Below are 17134 nucleotides of genomic sequence, written 5' to 3' on the forward strand. Positions count from 1 at the left end.
TTCTGACAGTCTGGAATTCAAGTTCTTGAGGGAGAGAAGATTCACTTTGTATACTAAGAAAAAAACGGTGTTGCTTAATGACGTGTTAACTTCTCCTTCTGGTAAGTATGGTGAGAATTAACATTTTTTCAAGAAATAACACAATGGCAGGCTTTATAAAGGCAAAAACTTAGAACCAGCCATGCGATCCACTTTGGCAAGCTCGTGAGCTCTGGCCCTGGATCGCCCCTGGCTGTGTGTAGAGACAGTGACAGGCAGCACTGGCACCTGCTACCTGATCATCTGCCTGTTTGTCTATGACGGGAACAGAGGTAGAGCTGCATGAAAAAACCGCCTTTAATAAAACAAAAGCCCAAGCCACCAACAGCAGCAGAAAGGATTTAAGATTTCTGTTCAAGCAGGGCAAATTCTGATCTATGGAAAAGGACCCATGGCAAGTTCAGAATTTCTGAATTCAGAAAATGAGACCCGGACTGGTGGGACCAGACTTTTAAAGAAGAATAGCACTGGACCATGCAATACAGAACAGCAATTACATAAAGGGCAGGACAAGAGTTGAGGAAGTGTAAAGAGCACAGTGTTTATCAACTTTAATACAGAAAATCTATTTGATATTTATTAAATTTAGTTTCTCCAGCTATGGTTTGGCATTATACAAAGCATCTTAATGACACAGTAGAGTTAAAAAGATTTTTACAAATTGAAATGTGATACCCTTGTCTCCAAATATTTTAATTGCCATAAATTTGTTTAAAAATACACATTAAACGCATGTTTGACAGTCTAAACTTTCTATAATCTCAATACCACAAAATACATATAATATACTATACAGATGTGGAAAAATCTAGTTAGTATATAATACTTTGCTCACCATGAACAGCTTATGTGAAATGCACATACTGACTTAGAAATCCTAGCTTTTGAGCCCCAAAGTACCTCTGAAATTTTAATGTATTGCAACAAATAAAAATCACAGTATTCAATTGAAATTTTGGTTGCAAATGTCAGATGCCTAAATATTTTGGATAAAAGAAATGTAAAACAAAGATTTGAATCATGTACAAAACAAAGACATCCTATCAGACACTAACAGTACCTTTCTGCAAAATAACAAGGCTTTTAATTTATCAGTGGCGTTACTTCCCCTCTAAAACCCTCCCCAAATATCAAACCATTTTTCACCAATTAATTTTACCTTCAAATAAGATTAAACGATTCAATAAATATATAAGCATTTCCATCCTCCACATACAAAATTTCTTAAGACTATTCCAAATAGATGCTAGACAGAAATTTTCATAACCACGCTTACCAACCCCACGTCTGGTCCTCAAAGGTGGTGCCTCTTCAGGCACTGCCGACGGCGCCAGCCTCGTTGGTGAGCCCCACCCCACCCCGCCCCAAGCACTGTTGAATGCTCAGGTCAGTGACTTGCCAGGCTTGTGCATAAAGTTGTAAAAAGGGGACACTTCTTGAACAACAAACTCAACAGTATAGATAATCATGGCACTGATTTGAATGGCAGTGTTTCCAAACAGATACCTTCCAGAGAGAAACATAACAGGTAGAAAATTCCAATGATTAAAATCTGAAAAGAAACCCCATGTGAAAGCAGTAGGTGGTGAGAACTGAGTATTAACTAGAATTCCTGGGTGGGAGCTTTTTTCCATGCTCATTTAGAGAGCTTTCTTGTTGGTTTCTTTTTAAGAGCTGCAATTAAGGCTTTGCTGAACAATGACAGCAGCGGGAGAAAAGCTGGCATTCCCCCACTGAGCCTCGTGACAGGGTGGCTGCTTTGGGCTGCTATTTGATGATGCTTAACATCTCTAAGACTTGGTTAGACTTAACTTTAATGACTATTTAATGACCAAATTCCATAGAAAATAAGAGATTTAGATATTCATTCCATTCATTTTTCTGGAGACAGTAGTTCTTTTAAATTAACCACAGGGTTCAAGTGAATAGAATCAGCATCTGCTTTACCAACTACTGATAACTTACTTCCTGTCACTTGCCAGTTTGGTTCTAGGGTCTGGGGGTATGAACGAATTTCTCCATTAGTGAGTATGTGAAAGATAGGCTCACAAATATGACCAATTTGGCCTCTTGCCACAACAAATTCCAAGTCATTCAATATTTATACTGAACAGCAACCTCAGATGGACAATATTATTTTATTATTGGAAAAAAGTCTGCCCAACACAATGACACATTAAATTGAAATGAAATCTGGGTTCCATGTAATTAGGCAATGTGATCTACAGGCGCCTATATGGATCTGAAATGCTTTGCCTCCCAGTTCACTCCAACACCACCACCACCACCCTCGTGTGCCCCCACAGCCTTCCCAGAGCTGGTTCTGGGGCCCAGAGGCAAATGCCTGTGAATCAAAATACTAATGAGGCCACTTTGTTCAATTAACAACTGGAAAATTAAAATCCTTCCCACCCTGTAAGAGCCCTATTATACTAGAAGGGCTCAAATATATTTTAAAAGTTAATTTACCACAAATCATAGTAATTAAGCTTTAACAATCTAAAAGGAATACACATTGCACCCTTGAACATTAATATTCAAGGTGTCAACAAGAAAGTGTCTTAGATCAATTTAATAAATAATGTGGAAATAGTTGCACTAAGCTAAAATACTAAACACACACATTATTGACAAACTAATTTCATGTTTTCATACATACATACATATATATAAAGTGTGTATGTGTACATAATTTTAAATCCAAAGTTGCATACCCTCACACTTGGAAGAGTGCACAGCGTACCTCTCCTCTTACACAACCAGGCATCACTAACCGGAGCAACCACTGGCTGCTCTGAAACTCCAAAGAGTGTTGCTGGCCTACACAACCAGAACTTCACATAGAACAGGTGCCTTTTGTAGGTTCTTCCTTCACAATACAAGCTTATTCAATAAAGGTAATTTTCCAAAGTTTCTGTATACAAAATACAAAATGATGCTGTCTGATCTAGCTGATCAAACTTCTCTTTAATGAAAAGAAACAAACAACAATTTAAAAAAACAACAATAGTGAATCTAATAAAGCCACAAAGTGTGTCATTCAAAGTGCAGCCCAGATGCCTATGGATCCATCAGTGCAAGAGCTCCCCAGAGCACAGGCACATGTGGGCATGTGCACACATTACTCTAGATTGCTTTTACACTGGAGAATTAGTGATGGTCAACTTTCTCCACTTTTCAGCAACAATAGCTGTAAATTTATCTGAAGTACTCATTGCTTAGGAAGTCAGTTCTTGGTTACTTGCCCAGGAAAAGGTGGCACTGGGGCAAGAAATGGGCAGAATGCTCCCCAGCTAGAGTTTGGGCCTGGGCTAGTCTACCATGTGACAACTTTACCCACAGCAATCTATTGGTTTGTTGCCTGTAAAGAGTCCAATGGTATAGGCTACTGCCTCCTGGCATACAAGTGTGGTTTTAAAGAGCAGTCAACAGAGTAATTTGTTAAATGGTTGCTACTTTTATAATTAACTATATATTAAGTACAAGTCTCAGATGAAGTAAGTTTTTAGCCACTCGTCAAATTCAGTTTTAAACAGTTAGAGTACATCGAAGACACCTACTGAGGAAGGAGGAATGGTCACTTGTAAAGGAGTCCCACGTATATGCTGGAGCAGATGAAGACACAGACAGAACTTCTGAGGAGAGGAACACAGAGGAGAGGGAGTGGTGTTTTCATAGACTATTACATTGAGAATTCAATTATTTAGGATAGGACTTCGATCCACTGCCCACCACCACCTAGTGGGAAAAACCTTCCATACTCAAAAGCTTGAAAACTTTCATTCTCCAAGAAGTAGCACAGTTATATAGAGAGAATATCTCAGAGCAGCACCATAAGACATGCCCGCAACTCTGCTTTAACAAAATGTCGGTATGACCCCAGAAATGCCCCTGCTGCCTTTCAGCGAGCATGCTAGAACTCAGAGGCACCCCACTGGCTACTGCTGCTGAAGGTCTAAAAGCTCAGAGGATACTTTTTCCATTTCTAAGACATCACTGCAAATTAAGAAATCAGAGTCAGAGAAATCAGAGATGCATAGGACATACACCTACTTGATTAACAGTGGCAAGTTTCTAACTGAATAATTACTATGAACACTGAGAAGCTGTCCTCTTAAGGAAACCTGTTCCTAAAATACAGTAAGATTAAGTTAGAATGATATCAGAGGCAATTTATCCAAGGGAAAAGGTTAAATTCAACATAATTTGCAGATTCTAATCTTTAATGATTCATAAAAACAACCTGCAGTACAAGACAGTTAAGAAGCTCTATAAATAGGAGGCCACAGGACAATGAAAGTTCACTAGCTTCAGAAATGTGAAAGAGTCTCAAACACAGAAGATTCACTGTACCACTGGGCTTGGAGATATTCTATCCCTCTTCTCCCATTTCAAGCCTCAGCAATCATCTATAAATAGCAGGGCAATCCTTTTTTTGTGGCTGGCTTGATTCACTTTTGGAATGGGGGGACAAGGGCAAACTCTTATTTGAAGCAGCATTACCCAACAGGTTAGACTAAGTCATGTATCAAAGAATTAGCTTTTCTGAATTATTTTTATGGGACCCTAAAGGAAGACTGAAAAGGAAAGAGAATTTTAGCACTATTACTGCAGAAGACCAAAGGTATGGGTGGTCTGGTCCTAGTGTAAAACTTTATCTGTAAACACTCCACAGGGTCTTCGTTTATAGGTTAAGGTTTAAGGCACACCAGACATGATAGGGGAACTAAAAACAAAAGCAGAAGGTACATTTCTCATCATTGATTCCTCTATGTACCTTTATAGGGAAAGGTGCTTTGATATACAAGTCTTACAGAGCTGGCTTCTTAAGCTCCAGGTCTGCTCCCCTCTCCTTCCCAAGAGAGCTCACAATGAACCCAGTTAGGTACTTTCTTAGTGTGAATTCTCTGATCTCATCATTGATGAGGGCCTTCATAGTAAAAGCGAGTAAAGACAAGATAGGTTTAAAAGGAGAATTTCATCCTCTCCATGTCAGGCATTAGAACTGCAAGTTGTATAGCAAAGCACACACATCAAAGCTCCAGTCCATCCACCCCTACATGGGTCGCAGCATGCTCCTATCAGAGCACCACAATCTAGTGTGGGGAAAGATTTTTCAGGTAAGACTTGTGAAGAGTGACTTTACCCTTCAAATATCATCAATGAAAGAGATACGGGCAGCAACACTCAGGAGTTGGATCAGCCTTTGTTCAACAGTAACTCACTGTTTCAATGAAATATCAAATTATTAGCAACAAAAAAGAACACATGGTATGAATAAAATTCATAAAGTTCAAGATTGTCCTTTTCCGAAACCCTTCACATATGCTTCTAGAAAGTCTGCCTGCCTTCTTTTGTAATACATTAAATGCAAGTTATAGTCACCTTGTGATCGCTAGTGTTAACCCATTCACAGTTCTTGAAATAATGAATACCCAATCAGACACATTTCATTTTACATCCATGTAGAATGCCATCTTCTCATATTGTTCATGTGTAGAATATCCTTAATACTAAGTATAAATTCTGCAATAATAAAAATGTAGCTAAGATCTGAAATAACAGCAGGTAGTAGGTGCAGAAAGAACATGTCCATATTTTAGATGAACCAACTCTTGCTCTTAGAAGAGCTACCACAAAAAGATATTATTAGGTAACAAATCTCCCAAAATATATAAATAAAAATGCCTACATTAAATTTACGCTAAATATCCAATGGAGCAAATTCTTAGGCAGAAATAACTAAGTTTTAAACTAGCCAGCCCCAAACTGGGGACTTAAAAAAAATTAAAATAAATAGAACTTCAATTGATGAATCATAAATTCCAAATGGAATTTCAATCTCATTATAGATCACTGAAACCACCTTATCAATGTGCTGCAAATTTAAAAGCACTAAAATCATTTTACGTCTTGGGAATATTGAAGGGATCAACTGACATGGCTCTGGATTATAAAAAACAACACCACATAAACCAGGGAGGAGAAAACCATTCCTCATTCTTAGTGTTGACTAGGTGGCATGTTATGGCAGTTTTCCTTCGTGATGTGACACAGTGTTGTGGAGAAAATCAGAGGCAACGAGAATATGTTCAGTTCAAGATATCAACTTGGCATCCTGGCGCAGCCAGTGTAGTCCCTGCCGGGTATACCGAACTAGGTCTGTCATGATGCTTGTGTTAAAGATGAGAGGACCCATTACTTTATCCAGTTCAGCAAAGAATTCTGGAAAACCAAAAACACTCATTAAATGATGCATGCTTTTTTGAATCACTGCTTTAAAATTTTTAGTCTAGACTGTAGAACAGTATTCATATAAAGTCAAAAAACACTCCCACTACACAAAAATGGTAACTGTCTATTTCAGAACAAGCCATCCATCCCATAACCTTTCAAGTTACATATTTTTCCCTAAGTCATGGAACATTCCTGAATGGTCAGAAGTTAATTGTTATACATATAAGCATAATTACGTAACAGAAATTATAAATTGTTAGTATGCAGTAAACACTATTAAAATGGGGCTCAGTGCCACAATTATTCATTACTAAACTCTCTGTGTACTGCTTTTGTGAAAGAAGCAAGTAGTCTTCATAGACACCAAGAAGAGACTAGTGGTTACCAATGGGGAGGAGTTAGAGAGGGTGGGGAGGAAGGGAGAAGGGGACTAAGGGGCACAATAATTTGCAATCACAACATAGGTAGGTCACTGGCATAGTAATAAAGCACAGAGAATACAATTAATGATTCTATAACATCATACTATGGTGATAGTTGACAGCAACAGAGATGGGGAGGTCTTGATAATATGGGTGATGTTGAACCACTGTTTTGTGTATGTGAAGCCATCGTAAGTAAGATTGGGATTGGGTATCAATGATACTTTAATAATAATAATAATAAAAAAGCAGATAGTCCGTTGGTGTATAAGAAGCAAGGAGGATGTTCTTTGCATGTTTCCCCATAACAGCCCCTGTGAGGTTAAACACTTATGACAGGACCCTGTATCCAACCAGCCTGTTATCATCTGTGACGCAGTACTGATAAATTAAATCCCATGCTTTAGACAGTAGTTCAAAAATGCAAGGGATAAAAATGAAAGGATTCTCCTTATGTGAACAAATACAGGCTGATGTGCATGTGAGGACAGGTGTAGGGAGGAAGGGGGAAGACAATATCCTAACATCTGATCCTAACAGTAAAATGCAATTTTGGGAGAAGAGAAAGGGAGGCAGGACTCACAGACAGTAAAGGAGTGTTTTTACACATACAGAGAAAGTCATTCTCATGGTCAAGATCTCAGCCTACTCAAACAAGGCAAAAAGTAATCAAACAGCTGAGGAGAAAAGAGTCTTTACAGAATTCAGCCAGCACAGGAATATCAGAGTAAGAAATTCTTGAGATGAATTTCCTGTTTCTTCTGGAAAAGGGACACAGATATGATCACCAATAGATGGCAAAGGCATAAATCAAAGTTTAATAAGGACTTTAACATCAAAATGAGTCATGCCGACACCACCTGAATGAATCAACAGTAAAATCTTAATTATCACTGAAAGAGAGAGAACCATTACATGCTTCCTAATACGATATAATAGGAAACACAGAGCACCACCTACAAAACATTCCAATCTAAAATAATAAATTTCTACCTAATCAAGCCAGCTGATACCAGGAAGGATAATCAGTCAAATCCACAATATGGCACATCCTATAGCACAGTTTCCACTAGATAGCAATGGCACGGCCAAAAAAAAGTGGAAGGATGCCAATACTTATGGGACTGATCAATGAACATTTGGATCTTGTTTGAAACCAATCCAACTGTTTAAAAAGGCATGTTTGAGACAAGAAAATCCCGTAGAATAGGTATTAGATGACATAAAGGAGTTATTGTTCATTTTGGTGGCTGTGACAAAGGTACAGTGGTCATGTTTTTTAAAAGCCCTTATCACCTAAGGATGCATATACAAAGTATGTTTGGGTGAAATGTCATGAATTTGGTATTTGCTTGAAAATACTCCAAGGAAAAGAAAAGTCTAGGAGAGAGAGAGAGTACAAGATTAGCAAAATGCTGTGTTGTTGGAACTAAAGGTTGAGTAAAAGGTGCATGAGGTTCATTACACCATTCTTTCCTTTAGTCAGTCCCTGTTTGAAAACTGCCATACAAAAAGTTAACAACAATAAAAAGAGAAAAAGATGAAAAAAAAAATGTAGCTAGAAAAACAGTGTCACTTGAAGAATGGAAACTAAGGTAAATAGGGGTGACTGAAAGAATTCAGTTTTGTAACCTTTCCTGAGCAGTACTGAGAATATTTAAAATTTTAGGAACAAATAATGTTTTTAAAAATACAACTTTATGTTAGATCCCCTTCTATCTTTCTCTCACCATTACTCTTCCTTAGGGATAAGAATCTTTTGTTTTCATCTAATTACCGGTTTATACTTGAAGCATTTAAATGTACTCTGTGACAGAAGAACACTTGATTGAGAGGCAGTGTTAGTGTTTCTCTACAAAGGGCCTATCTGAATAGATGCTTAACACACGTATTTGCAAATCACATTACTAAAATAAAATAGTGTTTATATAGTACTTTTTCCTAAGATTTATAAATACTTTATTGTAATTCTCAAAGTTCTTAGTTTGGGAGATAAACTTCAGGTGCAAAGCCTCAAGTGATAATATGCTAGAAATCTATTCCTTTTATAATCTCTTTTATCACATAAGTTTCTTCCAATATACCTAAATATCCCATATGAATGCATTTTATTTTGTATTAAACTTCTTATATGTACAAGATGTCTGGAGGTAATCCTACACCTATAGTCAAATCTACTCTTAACCATCTGAGAGTTGAACATATATACTACATTTACAGTATGAGCTGCATTTAATGTGCCAGAACAAAGGCATATTTGTCTTCAACTAAAACTATTTTTAGTTTAGTTTGTGTCACCAGTATAGTGAAAGGTACTTTTTGATCAAATTCAGTAGGACTGCTAAGCAATGAAGATTAGCAAACTGATTATCATTAATTCTAGAGTAAATAGTAAACCAATGCAGAACAGACACTTATTTATCTAGATCATAAAAGCTCCCTTTAACAGTTACATCCCTCAAAGTTTCTCCAGAGACCTCTCCCTACCTTTTTGCTCTTTGGAAAGCTGTTCAGCTTGGTCCCAAATTTCGGTAGCATAGAGGAAGTTGGATGTAACCTGAACATAGCTGGCTGCCATCTGGTGGATCTTCTGTGGAATGGTCACTGAAGAACCACTTGCTGAAGCACTGGTGGCCCCAGAAGAGTAACTTCCTGAATTGCCTGGCGACAGCTTTGGAGAAACAGGTGAAGGCATCCCAACAGCTTTGCTACACACACAGAAACAGGGAGCTCATTCATATGGTGATGATGAACATGAGGAAATCAATGTCCTGCTGGTGGCTCTTCCAAGACTTTTCAAATTAGAGACTCTTTTAAACTAGAAGTGTTCCCAGAGAAGTACAATTTCTTCTGAATTAGTACTCAGTTCACTGAAGAGTACTGTGAATAATCACCTTATTTGGACTCTTGTTTTTAATGAATGGCAACAGAACAAGAGATGGAAAAGAACTGAGAAAGTCATGTACCTTGTTAGCAGCAGTTCAAAGAATTAGAAACTGGATTGCCTCACTACCCGCTCAACACACTTCCCATCTATTCAGGCATTATAATTAGCACTTTTCAAATTATCTTGTAGGAAGTTAGGTGGAATTAACAATTTAACACAAAAAATCTGTGATAGTAGATGGTAACATCTTATTTTGAACTCCATAATTTCTGGTACTTTCCTAGTTTAAGCAAATTATTCACAGATGACAAAGAGGTACAGCTTTCCTGATCAACTGCAATCATCTCAAGCTTCCTGTCAATTAAATATTTCCTAGAAAACACATGTTAAAATCTGGCAGGTTCACTTCAACAGTATCAAAATTTGTGGAAATGCCCCATATAAAAAAATGCCCCAATATGAAAAAAGGAAAATCAAATAAAAGTTGGGGGTAAAAACCACCTCAGAATATTTTTATCTGTACTTTTAGCACTATAAATTTGGCAAAGAAAATACATATAGGCAAAGACAATGTCAACTAACATAAAATAATTGAACAGATAAACTTATTTTAAAAAAAAAAGGCTCCATGGTACTTCCCCCCTTTTTGCGGGTGGATGAGCTGGGAGTGATGCAGGAACGGAGAAGAAACCACAGTCATGCCACTGTTACTAAATTCTGGTAGCATCAAGACTTGAGTAAAGATAAGCCCACTTGATAAAAGCTCAAGTGGCTAGAGAAATCAAATCGCGAGAATGGCTGAGGTGCCATTAAAAGCTCAGATTTCTGCTGGTGAAATGACCCCTCTCTAAATCCTTCTAAGATTATGTTCATTACCATATTTTAAGCTTATAAAAAAATAAACAGGAAAAATATGGTAACTTTAAAAAATACTTTATTTATTAGAGAGGCTTTAATTTTTTAAAAGGTTGTCATTTTTCTATTTTTGGAAACTGGACGCTACCCATTCATTCTACCTTTACATAAAAATAAACTTGGTACAAACAATATTTTATAGAATAAAATTTACCTACCTTCCCAAGCCAGGTGATGGTGCTTGAGAATTATTATAAGAATTCTGTGGAGGAAATAAAATGTACTTAATTTTTAAAGAATACACTACTTATGAAGTACTAAATATGTATGAGCCAGAACTGATCTTTTAAGAAGCTTTATAAATTTAAGAAACCAAAATGTGTGTGTGTGTGTGTGTGTGTGTGTGTGTGGTGTGTGTGTGTGTGTGTATAAACGTGCAACAGAAAGTAGTTATTTAGGTGAGAGCTGGGGTGTTCTGGAAGAGTTAAGAGGGAGAGTCAAAGAATGAGAGACACACAGAGGAGAGGGGAAGGGAAGGAGAGAGAAGCTATGTACACAGGCTTCAGGAAAAATACTGTATGTGACCCATACAGTTTTCCTGGAGCAGAGACTTAGATAAGGAATGAGAGAGAGAGACTGGGAGGGCCTTGAAGGTTAGGGTAAGAAGCCTGGACCCTATAGGCAATGGTAAGCTAATCAGGGCAGGATTTTAGGAAGATTTATGTGGTATTGTCATGAAAAAACATAGCAAGACATTTTTTAGGAAACTAAGATAACAGTCTAAGGAAGGATGGTATGAAAACAAAAACCCATTTTAAAAGCATAAATTAGATTTCATGATAAAAATAGATACATCTACTGAATTGTTATTAAGGGCTCCAGTATATGGCTACCATCATATATGTGGGTTTAAAAACTTTCCAAAACCTCACACTTCTTTGAAAGTTTCCAAACAACAGCTCCTCCCCTGCTGTGATAGGTAAACCATGAAGGCACTTTTGGGGTGGAGACTGAGGACTTCGTGGATTTTTGTCTCCTAGGAAATGGATTGTCTTCTCTGCACACTTACCTTCAGGTGCTCTGTCAGTGTCTTTGAGTACTTCAGGGCATTTTCCTTCTTCAGTTTGAAGAGCCTCAGGTATAGCAAAGACTGGCATCGCAGGCTGGCCAACGGAAAAGGGCAACTTATTTACCAGGACAGCAGACTCTGGCCACATGTGCACAACCTTTGTATCGTGTAAGAGTATAGGACTGGCTCACACAACCGGACCATGACATAAGGTCAACAACACTAACCCTTAGGCAAAACCAAAAGACGTCCTCCTATTATGGTATACTCCCTGGGTGTGGCGGGGGACAAACTGACAACTAGCTGCCTATTTGTTGATGTTCAAGAATCAAAACTTCACCCATAGGACACCAACATGTCACTATAACATATGCATTAAAAAAACCACTGAGAGGCAGAATTTCTAGACCAAATTATAAATAATCTGAATTAAACAACAAAAAGTGGAAACTCAACTACAAATTTCACAACTCTGATGTAACACACACAAACCTTAACATGGCTGTGTGCATTCGAGGCCCTGTCTCATCATTGCTGCCCTCCTCTCCTGTCAGACACTTCTCAAAGGTCTCCTAGTTCCTTGACATTTTCCAGTTTCTTCCCACTATCCAGCCCTTGTACACGTTCCCTCTACCTAAAGACAAGGTCTCCCTACTCTTTCAGAGTACTAAGTTAGTATACTTTGTGGCTCTAATTCATTTCTGCCTCTTTACACTAGATACTATGCTCCATGACAAGTAGAACCATGTCAGCTTTACCCACAGGTGCACTCCCAGTTGTTAAACACTGTGCCAGGTAAAGTAAATACTTTGTATGTTCAAAATTTCAGTAAGAACTAACTGGTAATACCTACCTGGGACTGGCAAACAAGTCACATTCTTTTTTTTTTAAACTGAAGTGCACCTGACATACAATCCTATATTAGTTTCAAGTACACAACACAGTGGTTCAAGACTGACCCATATTCTTCCTCACCCCCACAAGTGCAGTTAGTCTCTGTCAACACAGGAAGATGTTACAGAATCACTGACCATATTCTTCATGCTGTGCTACCATCCCCATGACCAATTTATATTATGATTGAGATTTTTGTGCCCCTTTATCCCACCCACCCCAACTCCTCCCCCATGGGAACCACGAGGAACTTATCATTATGAGTCTACTGCTGTTTTGTTTTTAGATTCCACAAATTAGTGAAATCATAGGGTAACAAGCCACATTCTTTATTCTGAGCAAGCTAAACATTTGCTCCCGAAGGAAAGGAATATATGGGAATAGAGAGAGGATACCGAAACAAGAGTCTGGAAAAGTGACCACTTAAGACAATGGAGAATTCTAGTACCAGTCCCACTCTACCAAGGCTTTTGCCAAGAGGATGATGTATCAGTGACTGACAACCACAAAAATCTTTTAGTAGAAATTTTGAGTTATGTTCTACTTCATCCATCAAGAATAGATTTATGACTGGGTTACCAAAGGCTGACTAAAGGATAACTTTCAGAAGAGCATAGCACAACTTACGATGGAACTGCCTGTCATTTAGCATAGACTAGAACATACAACACTTACCAAAGTACCGTGAGTCTTTTATCTGCAGCTGTAGCATCTGGTGCCAAGTAATTCTTTAGCTTCATAGTGTATCTGTGATTAAAATAACAAACAAATGACACAAGACATAATACATCACCTTGACCTTATGACTACTTCCTCAGTCCTCAAAACATTAGAATAAAACCTAAATAAAGGTAAAAATACCGTTGAAGTAGCTAGTTCTCCTTAGATAAGGATAACAAAGGATTTAAGCATCCTTTTTAGCTTTACCATATATAGTTATATCAGCCCGTGCCCAGATGGGCAAGAGAAATATAATAGTGCCCATGATTGGCAAATTTCCCTACTCACTTTATGAGATCCACCGTCTCTGAATACATAAGGAATGGGGATTTGGATTCCTGAGCATTTTTCTCTAATGCATTCCCACATTCGATGAAAGATACCACTGCATCGAGATAGTATATGGCCTTCTCAAACCTGTCAGACTGAAGAAAGGAGAATAAAGGTAACGAGAGCTGCACCAATACACTGTGGCAACAAGCAACATACAAAGATTCAAATTAATTTGACTAAATACATAAATGTGAAAATAGTTACATACCAAAGCATCTGCATTGTGCTTTAGCTTTTTTGCTTCTTGTAAATAATGGTCTGCTGAATAATTTCTGCAATGTAAATTTTTATTATAAATAGTGCTAAATATTTTTGTAAGATAGTATTAGTTCATTTTAATCTCCAGCAACCCCCAGTTTTCATGTTCTCAGGTAAATGAGCTATTACTAAACATTCAATTCAGTTTTTTCTGACAAATGTTTATACTGGGTTAAGAGAATAAATCATTTTGGCCAACTAATGGCAAATTTTGTACTTAGGAAATAGACATCAAAGCTCTCTAGTATCAAATACTACCATACCCATGTTTCAAAGATTTAAGGTAAATAAAATGTGTAAGAGAAATAAACTTACCCAAATGGACAGAAAAAACAACACTGTTCTTATTTAAGAAAGCACCTATTTTACACAGTGATATCAGCAGCTGTAAGGTCCTACTGGAAGGTACATCATTCACTTCCCTATGACAGTCATGGAATTAAGTTAAAGGAGCAAAACTCGGACCAGTGGGTGCCTTTCAAATTAAAATCTAAATATTCTGTGGCTCACAACACAAGTATGAATTCTTCTGGTCAATGAAAGAAATTAAAATGAGTTTCTTTAAAAATAGTGACTAGAATGATTTCTTGAACACATAAAAAATTGTATTTATCTCACCTGTCATCAAAGACAAGCTTTGTTCTCCGAGGCTTAGAAGCATCAGGAGTTGGCGTAGATGGAGGGCAGTTAGAGGAGCTATTTGGAGCCTTTTCCTGACCAAAAAAATATATAATTATGTTGAAAATTGTGAGGTGATTAAAATTAAACTAAAAGTATTTCCTGAGTCACTGGTAAAAGAAACAGAATTCCATTGCCTTCTGTAATTAATTTCCTTATTGTAAAATAAAATTTCAGAACTTAAACATCCTTTCAGAATAGACCCATTTTATATAACCAAAATATTTGCTCTAATATTAGGGGTCTACCACATGCCAGGCACCGACCTAGGCTTTTGTTAAAACTTAAGGAAGACACAAACCTAGTATCAAAATAGCAGTACTACTAAGGACAAAATTTATTGGTAATTACTGGTCAAGAAAACAGCAATAATATCTAACACTTCTATGTGCTTACTATTTACCAGGTACTAAGTTAACTAAGGACTTCCTAGAGTCAACAACTCTAGGAAACATGTACTGTTATTAGGTAAGAATAAAAAGCAATCTCAAGGAGCTTGAGCAACTTCCCTAAGTTCAGATTTCAGAGCTCAGACCATTCTTAAACTTTTTCTGCCTCTTATGAGCACAGCCCTTTATGCAAATGTTATGATCCTATCTCCCCAACTGCTTCCCCAGCCTATCATTAAAATGAATACACATATTTCCATAATAAAACACTATAAATAAGTAGAGTTTACCCTACAAATACATGAATGTTCCAACATTAGAAAATCCAGTAATATATAATTTTTCTTCATATGCTTAAAGTCTATTTAAAAGGCAATCGTAACCATTTTCTTTTCTTGTGTAAGAGCTCTTCAGTTCCTTCCATTACAGCTTACTTCAAGGAATGAAATAGAAGTGCTGAGATTTGAGAAAATACTAAGCCCTTTATGGTAAAGTTTGCATGTATATGAAATGGCTTCCTGAATATTACTAGGTCAAGCTTTCCCTCTATGGTTTGTAAGTAGATCTATAAATGCCTAAGTTTAGATTTACTGAAGGAAAACTGAAGCTTTGGAAAATAAAACAATTTTCCAGATATTTCAGCACACTTTTCTTCTATGTAAATCGTACGTGAGATATAGATCCTCGTCCCCAATATGTGCAGAATACATACTCTTTTCAAGCAAATACAGAACATTACAGCATCTAGTATATATAATTGAGTCAGTATGTTATACTTCTGAAACCAACATAATATTGTGTATTACCTTTATTCCAATAAAAAAAAAGGGACATTACAAAAATCTACCATATACTATACTCTCTTACAAAGCGAATCTTAACAATTTCTTAAGATTTGCACCATGGAGACCACTTTCCAGCCCTAATGTAATTAAGGTAAAAGCTCTAACCAAAAGATAACTAGAGGGGGACTTGATGAAGGGAGAAGCCTAGTAAACATAATGTTCTGCATGTAATTGTAGATTAATGATAACAAAAATTTTTTTAAAATGTTTAAACAAACAAAAAAAGATAACTAGAAAATCTCCCTGTTTGGAAATTCAGTAATACACATTTAAATAACTATTGAGTCAAAGACGAAATTACAATGCAAACTGGAAAACATTTTAAACTGAGTTATAAAAATATTACATATTTTTAAGAACAGAGCCACAGACCAGTGGAACAGAATAGAGACTCCAAACATTAACCCAAACATATATAGTCACTTAATATTCGATAAAGGAGCCATGGACATACAATGGGGAAATGACAGTCTCTTCAACAGATGGTGCTGGCAAAACTGGAGAGCTACATGTAAGAGAATGAAACTGGATCACTGTCTAACCCCATACACAAAAGTAAATTCGAAATGGATCAAAGACCTGAATGTAAGTCATAAAACCATAAAACTCTTAGAAAAAAACATAGGCAAAAATCTCTTGGACATAAACATGAGCAACTTCTTCATGAACATATCTCCCCAGGAAAGGGAAACAAAAGCAAAAATGAACAAGTGGGACTATATCAAGCTGAAAAGCTTCTGTACAGCAAAGGACACCATCAATAGAACAAAAAGGTATCCTACAGTATGGGAGAATATATGACATATCCGATAAAGGGCTGACATCCAAATGACAGATACGATAAAGGGCTGACATCCAAAATATATAAAGAGCTTGTGCAACTCAACAAACAAAAAGCAAATAATCCAATTAAAAAATGGGCAGAGGAGCTGAATAGATAGTTCTCTAAAGAAGAAATTCAGATGGCCAACAGACACATGAAAAGATGCTTCACGTCGCTACTCATCATTAGAGAAATGCAAATTAAAACCACAATGAGGTATCACCTCATACCAGTAAGGATGGCCACCATCCAAAAGACAAACAACGACAAATGTGGGCGAGACTGCGGAGAAAGGGGAACCCTCCTACACTGCTGGTGGGAATGTAAATTAGTTCAACCATTGTGGAAAGCAGTATGGAGATTCCTCAAAAAGCTCAAAATAGAAATACCATTTGACCCAGGAATTCCACTTCTAGGAATTTACCCTAAGAATGCAGCCCTCCAGTTTCAAAAAGATATATGCACCCCTATGTTTATCGCAGCACTATTTACAATAGCCAAGAAATGGAAGCAATCTAAGTGTCCATCAGCAGATGAATGGATAAAGAAGATGTGGTACATATACACAATGGAATATTATTCAGCCATAAGAAGAAAACAAATCCTACCATTTGGAACAACATGGATGGAGCTAGAGGGTATTATGCTCAATGTAATAAGCCAGGCAGAGAAAGACAAGTACCAA

General features: G+C 37.1%; 1 protein-coding gene across 4 annotated transcripts in view; it reads right to left on the bottom strand.

Annotated features, from left to right (window-relative positions):
- Positions 1-571: 571 nt before the first annotated feature.
- Positions 572-17134, bottom strand: part of AFF4 (ALF transcription elongation factor 4) — a 92448-nt gene continuing 75885 nt past the window's right edge. For all 4 annotated transcript variants that reach the window (XM_057490863.1, XM_057490861.1, XM_036907042.2 and 1 more), the window contains 8 exons: positions 14333-14427; positions 13665-13728; positions 13412-13548; positions 13079-13150; positions 11510-11603; positions 10659-10702; positions 9186-9406; positions 572-6264 (listed from right to left, as the gene is read on the bottom strand). In XM_057490863.1, the coding sequence (XP_057346846.1) occupies positions 6137-6264; positions 9186-9406; positions 10659-10702; positions 11510-11603; positions 13079-13150; positions 13412-13548; positions 13665-13728; positions 14333-14427 (855 nt within the window). In that variant the 3' untranslated portion in view covers positions 572-6136. The remainder of the gene's footprint in view (positions 6265-9185; positions 9407-10658; positions 10703-11509; positions 11604-13078; positions 13151-13411; positions 13549-13664; positions 13729-14332; positions 14428-17134) is intronic.

This window comes from Manis pentadactyla, chromosome 13, assembly GCF_030020395.1.
Source record: "Manis pentadactyla isolate mManPen7 chromosome 13, mManPen7.hap1, whole genome shotgun sequence".
NCBI classification, from domain to species: Eukaryota; Metazoa; Chordata; class Mammalia; order Pholidota; family Manidae; genus Manis; species Manis pentadactyla.